Source organism: Phoca vitulina, unplaced genomic scaffold, assembly GCF_004348235.1.
Source record: "Phoca vitulina isolate PV1807 unplaced genomic scaffold, GSC_HSeal_1.0 scaffold4, whole genome shotgun sequence".
In the NCBI taxonomy this organism is placed as follows: Eukaryota; Metazoa; Chordata; class Mammalia; order Carnivora; family Phocidae; genus Phoca; species Phoca vitulina.
This window is the reverse complement of record NW_022589707.1, coordinates 27,944,274-27,963,502: the sequence shown is the minus strand read 5'-3', so window position 1 is coordinate 27,963,502 and position 19,229 is coordinate 27,944,274. Positions and strand designations below refer to the sequence as shown.

At 35.0% G+C, this 19,229-nt stretch overlaps 1 protein-coding gene across 1 annotated transcript in view; it reads left to right on the top strand.

The window, feature by feature from the left end:
• FOXP2 (forkhead box P2) overlaps positions 1–19,229 on the top strand; it is a 541,506-nt gene that overhangs the window by 412,112 nt on the left and 110,165 nt on the right. Inside the window, exon 6 of the mRNA XM_032401732.1 lies at positions 10,950–11,024. Coding sequence (XP_032257623.1) covers positions 10,950–11,024 — 75 coding nt within the window. The remainder of the gene's footprint in view (positions 1–10,949; positions 11,025–19,229) is intronic.

Here is a 19,229-nt window from a genome sequence, read left to right as displayed (position 1 = left end):
ATCTAATTTATTACTATCTATTTTATTCCACATACTAAATTAGTAGTTTAACTTATTTTAGAGTAATTTTATTTTTTTCAGATATGGAAATTAATACACAAAACGCAGGGTTTTTTTGCCTGAAGCTAGAAAGGTGTTTGCATTACAAATTGTCAAATCCCTACCCTGAATCCTTGGGCTCTAACCCTATGTCCATCCATTCTTGGACAATTTGTCGAGGTGAAAAATCTAAGGCTTATTCTGTGTTCAGTGTCTTGATTTGAAATATTCAGAAAGTAGACTTACTCAGAAATTGGAAGCTGGTTTAATACATTGTGCCAGCCATCCTGAAAGCCATTTCAATAGACTCTGTACCCTGGCATTTGTTTTAGAAATAATTGCATGCAAATGTAGTTTAACATCTGTACTATGTCTCTTAATCCTAACCAGGCATTTTCCATTAGACGTAGTCTGAAAATCACATTAAGAAGAATATATCATCTGTGAAATTATATTCTGAATGCCCCAAATAGCAAAGAAAGGAGCAATATCCAGTTAAATCTCGTACAAAGCATTCCTTTCTTTTCCTGAACCCCAAATTTTAGAAAGTTCATTTCATTTCTTTAGCACTGCATTATAAAATTGAACTGAGATCTTATGTTTTCTCCAAAGTTTTCAGTGTAGTTTACCACAAAACTTTCTCGAGGATAAAAATGCCCTGGTCTGTCAAATTATTTTCTTACCTTTTGCTTTGTAATACAAAATTTAATTTTTTTATACCTTTATGGTGATACAACTCAGACATATTACATTTTAGTACATTTCCATTCTTGCAAGCAGAGTTTTCCAAGTGCAGTTTTGATACTGAACTGACTTTAAATATGCTATAATTTATTAGTATATTTAGGGAACTAGGGAAAAATAGTAAGGAATAAGACATAGGCAGGGTTCTAGGAAAGCAACTGACTGGAAGGAAGGGGAAGGGGAGTTCCTAGAGACTTGAAAAGTGATTTCTTGCCATCATAAAGATTTTCAGAGAATCTCTTGAGCCATTCTGCTTGGGTCACAGTTACTTCTTCAGGATGATAGTTAGAGTACGCTAAATACCTCAGAAGTGTTTTTATGTATTTGACCCTTCATCGAATCCTCCAAGAGAAAAGGCAGAGGGTGTCCACATTTAGTGATGAGAGATTTGGTGCGCATAAAGACCACTTGGCTTTACATGGTGCTCTTGAAGAGCCAGCCTCTGCTTCTCTTTTTGTGCTCACCCCTGCCATCCTCTCTTTTCTCTGGCCTTGCTGGACCATCTGTGTTTCTCTGAATACAGCAGGGGGTCGTTTACCTTCCAGCCTTCATTTAGGCTCTTCCTTTGATCTCCCTACCTCCACCCACCACATACCCATTTTGTATACTAATATCTACTCATTATCACCTCGTCTAAAATCCTTTTCTGTCCCTCCTCTGTGCTCCCATAGCATCCTGTGCAAACACCTGCTATAGCATTTATTATGTTACTAATCACTAGTAGTTTGTTTTCCCAATTTGCTTATAAGTTCTTTGGGTTAGGTACTCCCACTTGACTTTGTATCCTAATTCTTAACTTAGTAAGTGGTGTTCTGTAGTACTCCACAGAAGTGAGAGGGATCCCCACTCAAAATTTGGTTCAGATGTCAAAGGTCAGGACACCCCAAACACCAAGAGAACTTGAGAGAAATTTTATTCTTCACACAAGAAAGAGACTCCTAAGGAGAGCTGATTGGGACACAAGCAGGTCCCGGCTGGCTTGGGAAAGTAGAGGAAATGGGTTGGATCTTTATAGGGCCTGTGGGGTGGGCTGGGGAAAAGATCCCTTGAGCAGGGATTTAAATTTCCCTAGAGTGGCCAAGGAGGAGGAGCGTGGACCAACTTTCCGCCCAGATGTGGGGCCACAGGGGAAAGGGAGGTTGAGACTTAAAAAGAAGTCAGCAGTCAAAATAAAAAATGGAGTCGAACTCTTTATTGTAAGTGACTTATAATATGTGATCATTAAATCTTTGGTGAATAAAATGTGGACAAACTACAGAGTCAGGCATTAGCCTCCATGTCATCAACAGATACATTTTAAGCCCCTACATGTCCTGTACAGGTAAACAGGACCACGGCTCTGTACATTCTCATTTCATAGAGAAGGTTGTTTACCGTGGCAAAATCTGACCTTATGTTACCTCCCCTAACTCTGCATTTTCTTTTAACTACAAAGTAAAAAAGAAGAGCAGAAAACAAAGGACTATTATTCTTATGTTTGCATAAGTGATTTCTGCGTAGCCTCAATATACCCAGGAGGAAAAAAAATCCTATATGTAGAATCTGTCCATTTTATCTATTAAATAATTATTGTATATTTAAAATGTTGTCTTTTGCCCTCCAGATGTTCATGAGAAATTCAGCTCCTTATTTTTTTCCCAGAAGAGCTAAAAGTATTTTCTTGAATGAAGCGAATAAGCATACCACAAGTAAGCAAAAAATACAATAGTCTACCAGTATTCTGCAGGAGTATCTCATGGCAGAAGTGTCTGTTGACTGCTGCCTTCATTCCCTCTTAAAACATAATAACTACATCACTTGTAGGAGCACTATGGGCATCTTTTGTTTTTCAGTGACTTTAGGCACATGAAAGCTACTCGATTAACATCCCTGGGGATTCGGGTTGTCGACGTCGTCAGCGAACAGGTGTAGGTCTTATCCTTCTCACAAGCAGTAACCAGGTCATCTACCCCATCCTTGATCTCAGCCGCACCTGTGCAGACAGCCGGGCTCTGTGGGTGAGAGGTGTCCATATCTGTTCTATTCTTGGCTCCTCTGCTGAGATTTCTAACAAGGGTGCCAATTAGTGCCAGTTATGATGGCAGCTTTCTGAGGTGAATAAGACAGCATTGACAAAAACAGGGCGAAAAATCTGACTTCAGCATGGTTATAGTCTGTAATTTTTCTTAATTCTTCGGTACTTTTTCACCATGTAATGGGGATCAAATCTTATTTTAGGAATTTCAGTGGACTTAATTGATTAATATTAAGTACTTTAAAATTTCAAATCCTCCAAATATCTGTGGTATCTAGAGGGAGACAGTGGCCACCTACTGAAAAAAGTGTTGACTGACTAAATAGTAGAATGAAAGAATGAAAAATTACCTGTCACACAACTATCCCGAACACGAAAGACAGTGTTTCTCCACGTATGATCATAGAAGCTCTAAATCACAACCACCAAGATGCTTGTTAAAATGCATATTCCTGCACCCCATCCCAGATCTTTTGAATCTGAATCTCTAGGAAGGTAGCCTTGAATCTGTGATTATAACAGCTGGTCCTGAGATTCTTTTACACACTGAAGTTTGAGAGCCTGTGCAGTATGTATACAGGATCTATAATGCACAGAAGCCTTAAAAATAAGTAAACGTATGACCTTTTGTAAATAATTTCAGCTCCCTGGACTTCAATTTCGCTTCTCTGCAAAGTGATTCCTTAATGGCCACATCATGTTCTCCTCAGTATCATGTGGGTTTTGCAGTCTGTGCAACAGGAGAAAAAGGAAGGCTGGGCTAATTACTTACTAAGGATGAAGAATGAAATCTTAAAGCACGTGCACAAATTGATGTAGTCCTCCCCGCTTATCCTCTAGAGACTCCAACCAACACCAACCACTTCGACCCACTGGACTTAGGAAATACACAAAATGTTTTCCAGGCATCAGTTCTCTTTCCTTTACCTCCTCTGTCAGAGCTAGGCAGCTTTGAATCTGTTTTTTAAACATGGGCTGGAGAGGGATGAAGCAATTTGAATTTGCTAAGCTAACACAAAACATCCTGCTCCAACCTTGGCCACACTCGTCCTGGGGGCAATTTCCGTCAGATGTAATGAATGGTCTCAAAACAGGCTACCAAACCAACAGACTTAACAGTTGGAATGGAAGAAAGGTCAATCAACCATGTAATTTTGTTCTTGTCTTATACCATGTCAAGAGTGGCCATACTTCTTGACTAGTTAAACACTTTTTAGGAAATTTTGTACCTTTAAAATGTAGACTGTGGTTCCATTCAGGATATCATTGTACTTCAAATACTGTAAGATGCTTAGGTTTAGGGTTTTGTGGGGGTTTTTTTGTTTGTTTGTTTGTTTGTTTTATTTTTTAGATTTTATTTATTTATTTAAGAGAGACAGAGACAGAGAGAGAGAATTTGAGCATGAGTTGGGGGGGGGGGCAGAGGGAGAGGAAGAAGCAGCCTCCCTGCTGCATCCCAGGACCTGGGGATCATGACCTGAGCTTCATGAAGGCAGACACTTAACCGACTGAGCCACCCAGGAGCCCCAGATGCTTAGGTTTTCAACATGTTAAAGAAAGAGGCATCTGGCTGGCTCAGTTAGTGGAGCATGCAACTCTTGATCAGGGTAGTGGATTTGAGCCCCAAATTGAGTGTAGAGATAACTTAAAAAATAAAATCTTAGGAAAAAAGTTAAAGAAAAATCTGAGCACAGCTTTAGCCAACCTCAAGAAACAAACTATAATTTAAAACATTTTCATTTATCATGAAAGATCAATATATGATTCTTGCCTATTTTTCTATGAAACATATATCTTCAACTTTGCAAAAATTATATTCTTCCTTAAAAGTCACTTTATTGTGTCAGTGAATGCAAACACACTCATTAATTTTTTGCTTTGCTGCATCAGGTTTCTAAAAAGAAAAATACATATATTTAATTTTATTTTTACTCAAGTATAATTGACATACAATAATATATCAATTGCAGATGTACAACATAGTAATTAAGCATTTTTATATATTATGAAATGATCACCACGATAAGTCTAGTTAACATCTGTCACCATACAAAGTTATTGCGATATTATTGGCTCTATTTCCTATGCTGTAGTTTACATCCCTGTGACTTCTTTATTTTACAACTGGAAGTTTGTACCTCTTAATCTCTTTCACCTCTTTCACCCCTCCTCCCACCCCTCTGGCAACCAACAGTTTGTTCTATGTATTTATGAATCTCTTTCTGTTTTGTGTTCTCTTTTTGTTTGTTTTGGGTTTTTTTTAGATTCACATATAAGTGAACTTATATGGTATTTGTCTGATTTATTTCTCTTAGCAGAATACCCTGCAGGTGGGGCGCCTGGGTGGCTCAGTCGTTAAGCATCTGCCTTCGGCTCAGGTCATGATCCCAGGGTCCTGGGATCTAGCCCCAAGTCAGGCTCCCTGCTCAGCGGGAAGCCTGCTTTTCCCCGCTTGTGTTCCTTCTCTCGCTGTGTCTCCCTCTGTCAAATAAATAAATAAAATCTTGAAAAAAAAAAAAAAGAATACCCTGCAGGTCCATACATATTGTTGCAAATGGCAAGATTTCTTTTTTATGGTTGAGTAATATTGCATTGTATGCATATATACCACATATTCATTATCCACTCATCTATCAGTGGACTCAGGGTTGCTTCCATGTCTTGGCTATGGTAAACAATAAGATAGGGGTACCTATCTTTTCAAATTAGTGTCTTCAATTCAAATTCGAAGTATTTTCATTTTCTTCAGATCCAGAAGTGGAATTGCGGGATGGTATGGTAATTCTATTTTTAACTTTTTGAGGAACCTCCACACTGTTTTCCACAGTGGCTGCACCAGATTACATTCTTACCAATTGTGCCTGAAGCGTTCCTTTTCTCCACATCCTCGTCGACACTTGTTATTTCTTGTCTTATTGATACTCACCAATCTGACAAGTATGAAGTGACATCTCATTGTGGTTTTGATTTGCATTTCCCTGATGATGAGTGATGTTGAACATCTTTTCATGTGTCTGTTTGCCACCTGTATGTCTTCTTCGGGAAAAATACCTGTTTAGGTGCTCTGAATTGGATTGTTTGTTTGGTGTTGGTTGTATGAGTGCTTTATATATTTTGGATATTAACCCCTACTGAATATATCATTTGCAAATATCCTCTGTCATTCAGTAGGTTACCTTTTTGGCTCATTGTTTTCTTGACTGTACAAAAGCTTTTAGCTTAATGTAGTCCCAATTGTTTATTTTTGCTGTTGCCCTGGCTGGAGGAGACAGATCCAAAAAAAAGTATTGCTAAGACTGATGTCCAACTGTTTACTGCCTGTGTTTTCTTTTAGGAGTTATATGGTTTTGGGTCTTATGTTTAGGTCTTTAATCCACTTTGAGTTTATATTTTTTTATAGGTGTAAGAAAGTTCAGTTTCTTTTCTTTTCTTCTTCTTCTTCTTCTTCTTCTTCTTCTTCTTCTTTTTTGTATATAGCTTTCTAGTTTTCCCAATACCATTTGTTGAAGAGACTCTCTTTTTCCCATTTTTTATTCTTGCCTCTTTTGTCATAGATTAATTGACCATGTAAGTGTGGGTTTGTTTCTGGCCTCTCTGTTCCATTCTGTTGATCTGTGTCTATTTTTGTGCCGATACCATCCTGTTTTGATTACTGTAGCTTTGTAGAATGGCTTGAAATCTGGGATTGTGATACCTCCAGCTTGTCCTTCCTTTTCAAGTTTGCTTTGGCTATTCGAGATCTTTTGTGGTACCCTATACATTTGAGGATGATTTGTTTTAGTTCTGTAAAAAATGCTCTTGGTATTTTGATAGGGATTGCATTGAATCTGTAGATTACTTTGGGTAATATCATTTTAACAGCTAGTTCTTCCAATCCATAAGCATGGTATATCTTTCCATTTATTTGTGTCATGCTCAATTTCTTTTATCACTGTTATGTAGGTTTCAGAGTACAGATATTTTACCTCCGTAGTTAAAATATTTTTTGTGCATGTGAAAGAGGCTTTGATTTGTATCATGAAGTCTAATGAGAGCCTGAAAGCTATTTGTATGCAGACATAATGTCTTGAGAATTTGTGCGTAATTTACAGTGTGTAATAATGCATACATAGTAGGACTTTCATAATATTTTTATTTGAAAAAATTGAATATTCTGAAGCAGTAATGAGAGCTAATAAATATTAAGTACACAGTTAATAAACAAAGTATATGAGTACCAGCACTGTTCTAGATACAAATTAATGTATTTAATCTTATGATGGTGTTACTTATCATCCCCTGTCTAGAGAGAAGGGCCAAGAGGGGCTAAATAACTTGCTCAAGGTCACACCACTAATAAGTGTTGAGTCAGGATCTGAACCCTGTCAGACTGTCTCCAGAGCTAGTATTTTTATTTTCAACACTAAATGACTTAATTTTTATTGTTTTAACAGAAATTACAGTGATCTATATTTAACTAAAGAATAGATTCCTTCTGAAGTTAATATTAAAAGCTCATTCCTATACACTGTCCTGGCCTTTTCACTGTTAAAAGGTTCTTTGGTGCTTATTTGAAACAGATGCAAACACTTAAAACATCCATCCACATTGTATTTCCCTGCGATTTGCTAGAATATGTCAGGTTGCCTCTAGGAGACCCATTTCTATATGACTGTCTGATTTCATTTGCCTTGCTATTTCTTTACAGACTTGCAACTTCATGAATCTATTAAAGCATGGTTGATCAGAGGTTTATTAGCCTTTCTTGCCAATATTCTATCGCTTTCTGTTGTAGAAAGCTCTAGGACAGCCAGGAGAAGAAGCTGGGTGGGTTTTTCAAAGGTGGGTTTCTTCAACCAAGTCTTTTGGCAAGACATGGTGATGGGCTAAGGGTAGTGCAAAATTTATTCTCATATACTTTTAACTCCAGGAGTTATTAGTTGGGAGTTAAAAGCTTTTGTTTTTCAAATGATTCGCTTTCTTCTGTTATTGTTCTTCAGTAAACTTTAAGGGTTTTGTTTTCTGGGTTTTGGGGGTTTTTTTAGAGAGAGAGAGAGACATACAGTGCAGGGGGTGGAGGTGGCAGAAGGAGAGGGAGAGAATCCTAAGCAGATTCCATCCCAACTCAGGGCTCAATCCCATGACCCCAAGATCATGACTTGGGCCAAAATCAAGAGTTGGTCGCTTAACCAACTGAGCCATCCAGGCACCCCAGTAAACTTTAAAATTAAGTTAGCTTTCCATTTTCACAAATTTTACTTTTTAACTCTATTTTTATTGCTTACTCAACTCTTTTGATTATTTAAACTGTATATATTCTATGATTTTGCATGCAAAGTGACAGGAGCAAAAAAAAATGTCACTGTGAGTCCTCAGTGTGGGGCAGTCCATATCTCTCTTGTCCCTAAGGATAAACTAATTTTAATGTGCTTTATTTCCGTCTGTGTTAATAAGAATGATTTGGCATTGTCAGTCAGTGAGTGTTTTGATTAGTCAGTTTCTGGTTAATGAAAATATGACATTATGATCCTATGGAATCAAAAAAATAATGAAAATTGGGGCACCTGGGTGGCTCATTTGGTTGAGTGTCGGACTTTTGATTTTGGCTCAGGTCATGATCTCAGGGTCCTGAGATCAAGCCCTGCATCAGGCTCTGCACTCAACAGAGAGTCTGCTTAAGATTCTCTCCTCCCTCTTCTTCTGTCCCTCTACCCTTCCTCTCCCTCTTTCTCTCTCTCTCTCTCAAATAAATAAATAAATCTTAAAAAAAATACAAAATAATGAAAATATACTTTGTACAATGAGAACTTATATTTTAGTGATTCCGAAGGTCTTTCAGAATCTTGCTTGATATTAAAGTTTATCTCATTGTTTATCAATTAAAATCATATTTGGAAAATGTTTGAAAAGCAATTAAAGAAAATACAGTTGGATTATACTTAAATTCATTGAAATCATAGTTCTAAGTCATTTGAGCTGAGAATGGAGAACATTCTCTCTCAACATGAAGCTCCAGGCTACTTTCATCGCAGAGCTCTAATCTATAGAGAAATGGAGTCAAAATCTCCTTCTTATAATGAAATGCTTCTGATATCCTTAAATAGTCCCTACACCATTTTATTCCATAGCATCTTTTTTGTATTTTTATCACTGTACTTGTACGTTGTCTGGCAATTTCCTGTTTGTATATTCCTCAAGTGCTGAGACTTACTCCTCTCTGTATCCTCCCTTCTGACCCTGTGATTGGGATGGCAAATCTTCATCACTCCTATATATTTGGTAGTATATTGGAGACATGAAGTACAGTTTTTTATTTAATTTGGGTGCTCTTGAAAGAGTTTAAGGTGATGTTGCTTATTTATGGAGTTTAGTTTTTAGTATTAAATGTAAATAGTGTCATGGCACCTTTGGAGTTCTGGTGCTGCTCACTTATTTTTGGTCTTATGTAGGTGAGTGTTGATCTGAGGATTTTTTGTGAGTCTGGTTCATTGCTATGGTTTAGAGTAGCATTTCATTTTTTTAGGATGCTTATGACCTTGTTAAATAGCAGTCCAAAAATCATGTGGCTTGTTTTGATTTTAACCAAAGTTACAGCTGCCTAGCTGTAAAGCAGTCAGTTTCTCTTATTATGACTAGTTCTTCAACTTGTACTGTTTTAAATTGCCTGCAATTAGCATATTTCAACCTTATTTTTAGGTTTAAATTGCAGTGTGAGAGTGTACTCTCCTCTTAGCTAATTAGTGCTATCAAGGAACAGTAGGTTACCTCATTAGTACCATGTGCATTTAATTAAAGAAGAGAAAATTGGAGTTAACCTCATAGTTAATATTTTCACAGAGTGCTACAATGCCAACACCTTCAATTGGAGTCACACCCCTGTGTATCTAATTATGCACTGGTGCCAAATAAGGTTAGCAAGGGTACTACAAGGCTGTTGACAAAATAATTTAGATGAAAACGTGTTTGTTGGATTCTGACAGTAAAATATAACTTGAACGTTCCCCCCTCCCCCCCTTCCCGTAGTCTTCATCTGCCAGCATCAGGTAACGTACTTCTTCATAGGAAACGAAAGGAAAGGACTATTTTGGAAGCCATTTTTCCTGTTTGAATTAATGTTGCTCTTATCATGCAGAAAATGGCATATAGCCATGTAAAGCATATACAATCGTTTCTTAAACAGAGACCCTGAACTTCAGATATGTATTTGAAAAGAATTATTTATAAGATGTAATATTTACATGCATCAAACCACTACAAATACTCCCTGACACCCCTACCACATCCCTCCTTGCTTTTCTTCTTTTCTGATATAATTTCCCTGGTGTATCTTATGAATGGGGATCATCCTTTCATATCCTACATGAAGTCTAAGGATGTGTTGTCACATGGTCTATTCAAATGCAGTGTAATCCTTTTGCCCTTCAGACAAAATCTTTGAAATGTCTAATGCTACTTAGGTAAAAAATGACATTCCATGTCATTTATCAATAAATAATCACTTTGCTTTTACAGATAAAAATGCAAGCTATACATTTGAGTATATAAAGTAGTTCTCAATACAAGTGGCACAATTCAACAGGTTTTAACAGAGATTGTAGAGTTTGGCTCCGTAGCCTCAAATATATATTTAATGGCAATATTTGTGTTATAGTAATGCATGGCTAAGGCAGTTTAAAGAGATTCTTGTGATTATTCTCACATTTCATGACAAGCCAGGATTTATGTTCCATTTGTATTGGTTATAGTTGAGTAAAAGTCAATAGTTAGCTTTTTCAAAAAGAGGTAATTAAAGTTTTAAGGACGAATACCATCCCATACTCTAAAATCACAGTACCATTTAAATTTTAGGAGTATTCACTAACATTGGCCATAATTTTAGCTTAGAAATGGGAAGTGCGATTCCTGAGTCAAGATCATGGTAGACCATGAAATTTTTTGATTAGTGGTTAATTCATTATGTTCAAATATTCAACTTTGCATTTGCCAAGTTATTTTTATTTTTTAATTCTATACTGTTATTAACTGTGACACAAAGATGGAATAGTCTCATCTATGTTCACCTACCAAGATAATAATCCAAAAATATTTTTAAATGATAATGTAATTATTAGCATAAGCCTTAAGTTTGGGGGGGGCGGGGAAGCCAACTCCTGATTCTCTTTGTTTAATCTAGGAATTGCTTCCAGAAACAAAATTATGTGTCTGTGGCCACTCTTCTGGTGATGGGCATCCTCACAACACATTTGCAGTAAGTTACACTGGGCAATTAGAAATTCAGCTGCTAAGCACAAAGCCATAGACTCAATACCACAAAGTAGATTATCTGTGACTTTCTATTAGCCACTCCCTTTCATTGATGACGATTAATCAGAGATGATTAATGTTAAGATACCAATGTAATTAGTTGGTTTTCTGTTACTTCTTGTATTCTCTCGTTAATTATATTTCATCATCTATATACTTCACTGTTTCTGTGAGTTGATGGCATTAAAATTTACCTGAAATATATAAAGGTATATGGTTGACTCACCACTACACCTTTTTTGAACTTTTAGGAATCATTTGATGAGATAGTGTTGACTTACAAAAAATAGAGATTATGAATAGATATAATACATATTTACATATTTTAGGGGAAAGTTGCTGTTCCATGTCTGCCAGTTACCATATAAATATGCCAAGGTGTTTTTTTCTTTAACATATTCTGTCACTAGGGTATAATTTGTCTCTTTAGACTATAATATTCAATGAAAATTGTTTTCATGACCCAATTCACATACCAGTTAGCCTTGGAAATGAATAACAATCCTGAAGTGGTCATTCAAGAATTTTTAAATAGAGCAACTTCATGTTTCCATTTAGCATGGATACTACCTGTATTCTTAAGGAATCTCTAAATATGTAAGTCATATATTTTCATATATAGAATTTTTGCTTATTTCCTTAAGAATTGAGGTACTTACTAAGTTTCTGGACTAGAGTATTCCTAAATTGGCTCACCCAAAATTTACTTTTAAGACCCTATACATAATATTTCCTGATTTATAATTGATAGGACACATCACAGTTAAGACTTTTATAAATAAATAGTGTCTTCCTGAATAAAGAAGAAATTTCTAATTTCATACCTTAGTTTAAAAAAAATAAAGACTTTTCTTGATAAAAATAGTGTGAAATTAATATGGAATGCTATTCTTTGTGGAAAATATACAAACATAAAGCATTTTAAAAAATGATGCAAAACAAAAATAGTGGAAACAACATAACATATACTATTTTATGGAAATAGTGAATGCAGAGAATTGGTAATGAATTTTGTACATTAAAACAGGTTTTGCAATGATCTGAAGTTACCTAGTTTGGGTTTCATTCATTTTAATCCTACAGTGTTTGCCCCTCCTGAACTCTCTTGGAAATAATAGTATCTGAAAAAAATGCCAAAAATTAAAAAGCAGTGGTAAGTTTTGCTGAAATGATGCAAATTTATGTGAAAGACTAAACTAATTTTCTAAGTTTCTCTCTATATTTTGAAGGAAGATAAATTTAAGATAAACTTCAAAAATAACTGTATACTTTAACTTATTAATAAAGATTCATCCAAAAATATACTTTAAGAAAGTAGTGCATTAAAAATGGAAAAGGCAGTATTTCTAATTGGTAACACTTATTCCTAAAATAATCCCAATGGAAAAATTGTTTTCATTAGACTGAAGAGAGAGCTGACTGAACTACTAATAGTGTTTGTTCTTTATCTAAAATTATTTCTACAAGTTAAAAAAAAATCATTTTCTATTCTACTGACATAAGAATAAATCTGTAGCATCAGATCTTTATATTTTCACTGACATATTTTCAGAATGAAAACAAACCACAGAGAAATTAAATGACTTACCAGAGGCTATTTAATTCCTCAATGGCAAGGCTGAATTTATAACCCAAGTCTGTGATCATCAGTGTATTGGTCTTTCCAAGGATATGCCAGATTGTTCGTGCTTGCCTTGAGGGCTCTGTTGAATAGGAGTGTAAGGTTGTTCTATGTGTCAAGACTGTGGTTAGTATCTAAGACAGAAAGACTACCGGGGCGCCTGGGTGGCTCAGCGGTTGGGCGTCTGTCTTCGGCTCAGGTCACAATCCCAGGGTCCTGGGATCAAGCCCAGCATCGGACTCCCCGCTCTGCGGGAAGCCTGCTTCTCCCTCTCCCACTCCCCCTGCTTGTGTTCCCTCTCTCGCTGTGTCTCTCTCTGTCAAATAAATAAAATCTTTAAAAAAAAAAAAGACAGAAAGACTACCAAGATGAATTAGTGAGGTCTGCTGTGGCTGATAGGGAGAGGGAGTATGGAAGTGCATAGACCAGGTATTTGCCATCCAATGGTGCACCAAACTTAATACTTCAAATTAGTCACTGAGTGACTCTGCAAATAATGCCTCCTGACTTCACAACATTAGGGAAACACTAAATATTAAGTAGGTGCTTTTCTTTTATTGACTACATTAGTCATAACCTTTCTGCAAGCTAAAATGGCTACATAGTGGGATTTAAAATCAAGATGCAAACTAAAGCAAATGATATCTATTATTCACAGTTGACAATGTCTGTGCAATGGACATAGCTCTCTTTTTAGTATTTAGTAAATTTCATAAGTACCAATACTCTGGGGTGATACTCAGTTAAATTCTGGAGTACCATAAGATAGCTGGTAGGCTGAAAGGAAGAAGAGTGTAGAAAGTATGCATACAGGTCCCTAAAGCCAGCCACATTCCTTTATAATCTATTTAACTGACATGTGTAATAAATTGTGAATCACTGTAATAATTCTAAAAATTTTAAGAGATCATATGTCCCTGTCAGTGGATTAATTTAATATCACACATATTACTTCCATGGTTGATCCACCTTCACAAATAAAAAGCCAAAATTTTCAGGCAAATGTTCCAAATTGGCAGATGAAATTACTTTTTACTTCCTCCCCCTTAACTTCAAAAATAAAAATCCTCCAAGTTTATTAAAAAGCTGGAAATAAAGTACCATAAATTTCAGAGAAAAGCTACTTGCAATTACCAAAGGTAGGTTAAAGCTCAAATTACCTTAAAGAAATAAGTAATATTACCTATTTGATACTAAACTGATGTCAGAAGCTCCCCATCCCCACCATCCTCTCCCAGGCATTTCTTCCATCCAGTTCCCAACAAAAGATACGATAAAAATATATTTCAAATAAGCATTTTCTGGTATTTTAGTATGCAAGTAGCCATCAGACGTTAGCTATCCTCTGAGTATTGTGCTTCTTTATTAAGCACGTTGTTGAACATTAGTGAGACTTTTATATATCCACTAATAGATTATATTTATTGTGCCTCTACTAATTTATTGCAATACTTGGGAGTAATTGTGCTCACTTGTATCATCCTTACCTGAAAATTATAATCTTAAATTCTATCTACCTGTTGTATTTAAAAAGAAATGTTGATCTCCATAGGTTGTATGTTTAACATTCTAAGAATAATGACATAAAATCCTTATTGTAACTTTGAATTTTATAGGGAAAAGCATTAAGTTCTGACTTTAAAGGAAAGAGTATGAGAGTAAGAGAGCTTCTTTGTGAGAGATTATTTTTCAATACTTCCTTTTCACACTCAGTTTTCTTTCAAATGGTATATATTTAACTCTAATCTGGAAAAATCTTCACTTATTTTACTTTTCTTTCAAACATTGGTAATAAGATAGATGCCTTTTTTCCCCTCCTGATATATCAAACAGCTTTATGAATGGCTAACTGTCGAGAGCCTGAATTTGCTTCCCTACCACACAATAGTAACCCAAATTCACTCCCCAATAACTAGACCTTGTTGACACCTCATCTGTCTGAATGGCCTCATTAACACGTACCTGCAGATAATCTTATTGTTAGTTTTGCCTACAGGTTTTTACACCTAAGTGAATACTATTTTACATAGGATTCTGCCTGTTAACTCCAAGTGCTAAGGCAATTAAGTTGAATGCTTGGAGTCTTTGTCTTTTGGGTATTATTTTCAAAACATTTAGCATTGGGTCAAATGAGTATTTTGATGAATAAAACTTGTTGGACCTATAAAACCAAAAATGAAACTTGCTGGCCTTGGTCCAGTTGGTTTATAACCCATTTAAATTAAATTGCATTGACCACATTGAATCTCTCCCTCCACAGATTTTTATTCTGTTGCAATTGCCTCCTGATGTTTCATTTCAAGGAGAATTGTGGATTGGAGGAAATAAGAGAAAGAGGAGAGTGACAGTCTTTAAGAATCTCTTATTTTCTATCCAAATTCATCTCTCTTTTTAGTCTTTACATGAGTTCTACCCCGCAGCAAATCATCTATCCCATGGGCTCTGGAATCAGCTTTCTAGATGGAATATTGGACAAATTACTTACCTTTTGTAGCCTCATGCTCTCAATCTATAAAATTAGGATAATAATATCTACCTCATAGGGTGGTAATGGGGATTAAATTTTATAACTGTAAAGTACTTAGCATGATGACTAACACGTAGGAAATGTGCACTAGATATTCAAGTCAGTTGCTGTAGTAGCATCAGTATACTCTTGGTTGGACTAAAGAGGCAATTCTGTTTGATGTAAATTTAAGTACATATTTGGTATTAACACTAAATAAGAAGCATTAGGCATTGCACCTTGAATCATGACTAAGACGGATGGAAATGTTCCTTAATGAGAGGAAAGTCTTTACTCATTAATTTACGTTAAACCCTGACTTATTCACTCACAAAAATCAGTGTTATCCAAATGTTTTCCAATTTGTTAAGTGGAAGATAGCTAAGTGGAAGAGAAAGAATCCTTCCTCACCAGATCTAAATGATGTCCTTCTGGCAGCCAAGGAAAATCATTGCCAAAGAATGTTAGGAAAAGTGATTGTATCCCTAATTGTCTGTATCCAGCTAGAGTACACCAAGATATGAAGTTAGGAGATACATGGGGCAGTGCCAGATTACCTCCAGTGTTTTCTTCCTTCCCTATTATAAGTTTATTAGCATAGATGAACCAAGAGTTAAAGATAAATTACTACTGATTGGTAGTATTGACAATTTTAACTAACATGCTATAGACGGTTAACCAGGGATAATATTGTGGTACCTTTTTTAGAGTCCTTCCTATAAACCCTAGATTTAACTTTTCACTATTAGTGTAAAGTTGTAGTAGTGTAAACTTGAATTTATTAGGAAGCAGTACAAATTAGATTTGTTAATTAATCGTGTTCATTTTGAGTAGTTTTTATTTGAAGTCCTTTGGTATGAAATAGGCCTTAAGATGACCAAATATTTCAAACCCTTACTGTACAGCTGATTTTGTTAATGCCATAGAGTTATAATATAGTGACCATGTTTAGGGATACTGTTAAAAAATTTCCAGATTGGAAATTTGTTCCAGATTGTTCTATTTCTATTCAGAAGTAGAACAAAGATTTCTGTTTTTAAAACCTTGGTTGATATCTGTATGCAACTTCTTGATTAATCTTTTTCTTTCCAAGTGTAATTCAAAATATTAATAATTGTCTTTACACACCTCACTCAGCTGGGATGTAGCTCCCAGAGCTCAGTTCATTCTAGACACCTCTCCTGAGTGATTGCCTCTCACCTTCTATTTTATTGCAATATTTGAGATTGCAATGAATTCTCTTGATGTTGGTTCCAAGAAGGACCAGTAGCAGAGCTTTTTCAATGGAGGCTCCTCTTTGAAATTTATAATGAATAATTTACTCCCCTTGGTGATCCACCAAAGCATTAGTATGGCAGAAATCAGGGGCTGATGAAAGGATTATTTATTTAGTTATGTGGTTTTGTTGTTGTTAATATATTTTTCATCAACTAAATTGATACACACACTAGAATATGTATGTGGCAATAATGTGAATTTATGGTGCCCATTCAGATAGACTGTATTTTTCCTTTCACATTTTAAAGTTATTTGTAATGAGCTATTAATGTAGTCTCTACAGATATGAAATATAATCTGTACTAACTTCTAACTGTTCACTCTATAGTTCTTGCATATTTCTAAAGACATAAAATGTATATTCCACATTTATTATTTGTATTTCTGTTCCTTGTATATTTCTATATCATCTTATTTTAGCGTAATAATCGCAAGGCACAAAAAAACAAGTCATCCTTGTGTATAAATCTTCATGACTCATGAGTGTGCGTGCACACACACACACACACACACAAACATCCATGCATATATGTATACGTATCTAAAGGACCAATTATGTAAAAGGATGTGTATGTGTTTTTACTGAATTCTATATGCTATTCATTTTTGTTCTCTTCTTTTGAAGTTAAATTTTTTATATTTGTAATTTTCATTAGTCAAATGAGTCATTTGTTATGCATAGGATTAACAAATTATAGACATCAAATTTTTATCACTGGCACCATTCATGCTGCAATGTATTTACTTCAAAAATATTTCTAAATAACTGGATTTTTCATGTAATTTGAATACATAGGATGTCATGTTAAGCAGCATATAATTCCCATTGACATTAAGACTTAAACCTAAAACTGCATGCTGTACTTTAAGTCTTTAGTCAGTGGAGTTCAGAAAGCTTATATTACCAGAGTTTTGTCATGCTATAATCATATAATGATTCATATAACTTAGATGAAATTGCACATGCTTACTTCCAATTAATCATATCCTTTATCATAATGATAATTTTGGTGCTAGTAAATTCACCTTAGTGGTAAGATAAAGAATAAAGTCTTATACCAAGTTAAAGATTTCAAGATGGAACTTCTGTCATATTTAACATTAAACAACAAAATGAAATACTTAGGCTCTTGCAACCATGTTCCCAAGCTTTTTCCTGACGTTGTGCTTACCATTCCAACAGATATTCTTCCTTTTCTCTCTTAAGAGAGATAGGATGAGATATTTTGTAATATTGGCAGAAGCAATCTACCTTTCCAATCCAGAGTAGTAGTTATAACATCACACTCCAGATTACATAGGCTATATATTTAGTATTTTCAGAGTAACAATGTAATACCTTAATTTTAATTTAGAATTTTATGTGTAAAATATTTAGTCTGGCTAAAACAGACAATACAGAATAGGAATAAGAGACTATGAGAGTTCTCATTTAAGTACTCTTTAAGTAAGAGTATCTTAAGAGATACCACACTGAAGGGAAGGTATCAGGTAAATATAAGATAAATTCTCATTAAATTAAGCATAATTCATAAATTCACATTGTGTAATTTTAGGGGGAAAGTGTTGACAAAATTATGTCATTAAAATTTGATAAACAAGCTTAAATTTTCCTACAGGATCATATATGCATACCTAGTGAATATTTTGCTGATGAATAGATAATACAAAGTTGAAATAAAGAAATAAAATGATATGAGTAACAAGTACACTATTGTTTTATCTCTGTTTCTCCCTAAATCAAGTTGCATATCTCATATACTCATTTAAGGCTGGCAAATATACTTTTTTGCATGCCTGCCTTTGTCTCTTTATATATGATCTGAATAGTTACTTTGCTGTATTAGAAGGGTTGTGCCCTGTTACTGCATTGCCAAAATAGAGAGAAAGGAGATGTGTACCCAGCACGTATTTCCATCCTCTGTGGACTGATAGAATATTATAGCTAAAAGGAGCCCTATGTTTCATCTAATTCAAATACTTTATTTTACAGTTAAGAAAACAGTGAGAAAGAATCTAAGTGACTCCCCTGATATATCTCCATTATTCATGGAATTCAAAAGGGAGTTTATTGATGACCTGATAATTCTTTAGTCTTAATCCATGGTTCATATGTATTAATTTTCACAGATTCTGTATTTTAACTTTAATTCTATATATAAGAAAAGCATTCAGTTTTTCCAAATGTTGCTAATTGCATTTACCTATGAAAAGATTTCAAAAACCAGATAGATTTTATGATCACTTTTGAAATTACCATACATATTACTTGACTATTTACAGTTTGTTGAGAACACGTTTAAGGTCTCAGTCAGATCTATGAGATAATTTTATTTATAGGTTGAGATTTTAGAAAAAGAACAATCCAAGGATTTTCAGTGATTCCCCCAGAAACATGATTTCATGAAATCCAAGACTGTTGATTTTTTGCTTATAACCTTTTAATAGGATTTCAGCTAGAAAAAAGACATGAAACCCTTACCTTGGTGTACAGGGCATTCCAAAGTTAGTTCCTAATGTTTAAAGGAATAAACTTAATGGTTAACAAAATCTTAATTCTTTACAATCATTTTATCTTTATTTAGACTATACATCCAACTAAGATCAATTGCTCTGTCGAGATGACCAAATAGATTTCCCTCAGCTTTTTAGATTGTCTGTTGACTCTCTCCCAGATAAATATTATGTCTTAACAATTGAGAGAAAGTGTTTAGTAGGTCTGTTATTCCATCATGATCTTAAAA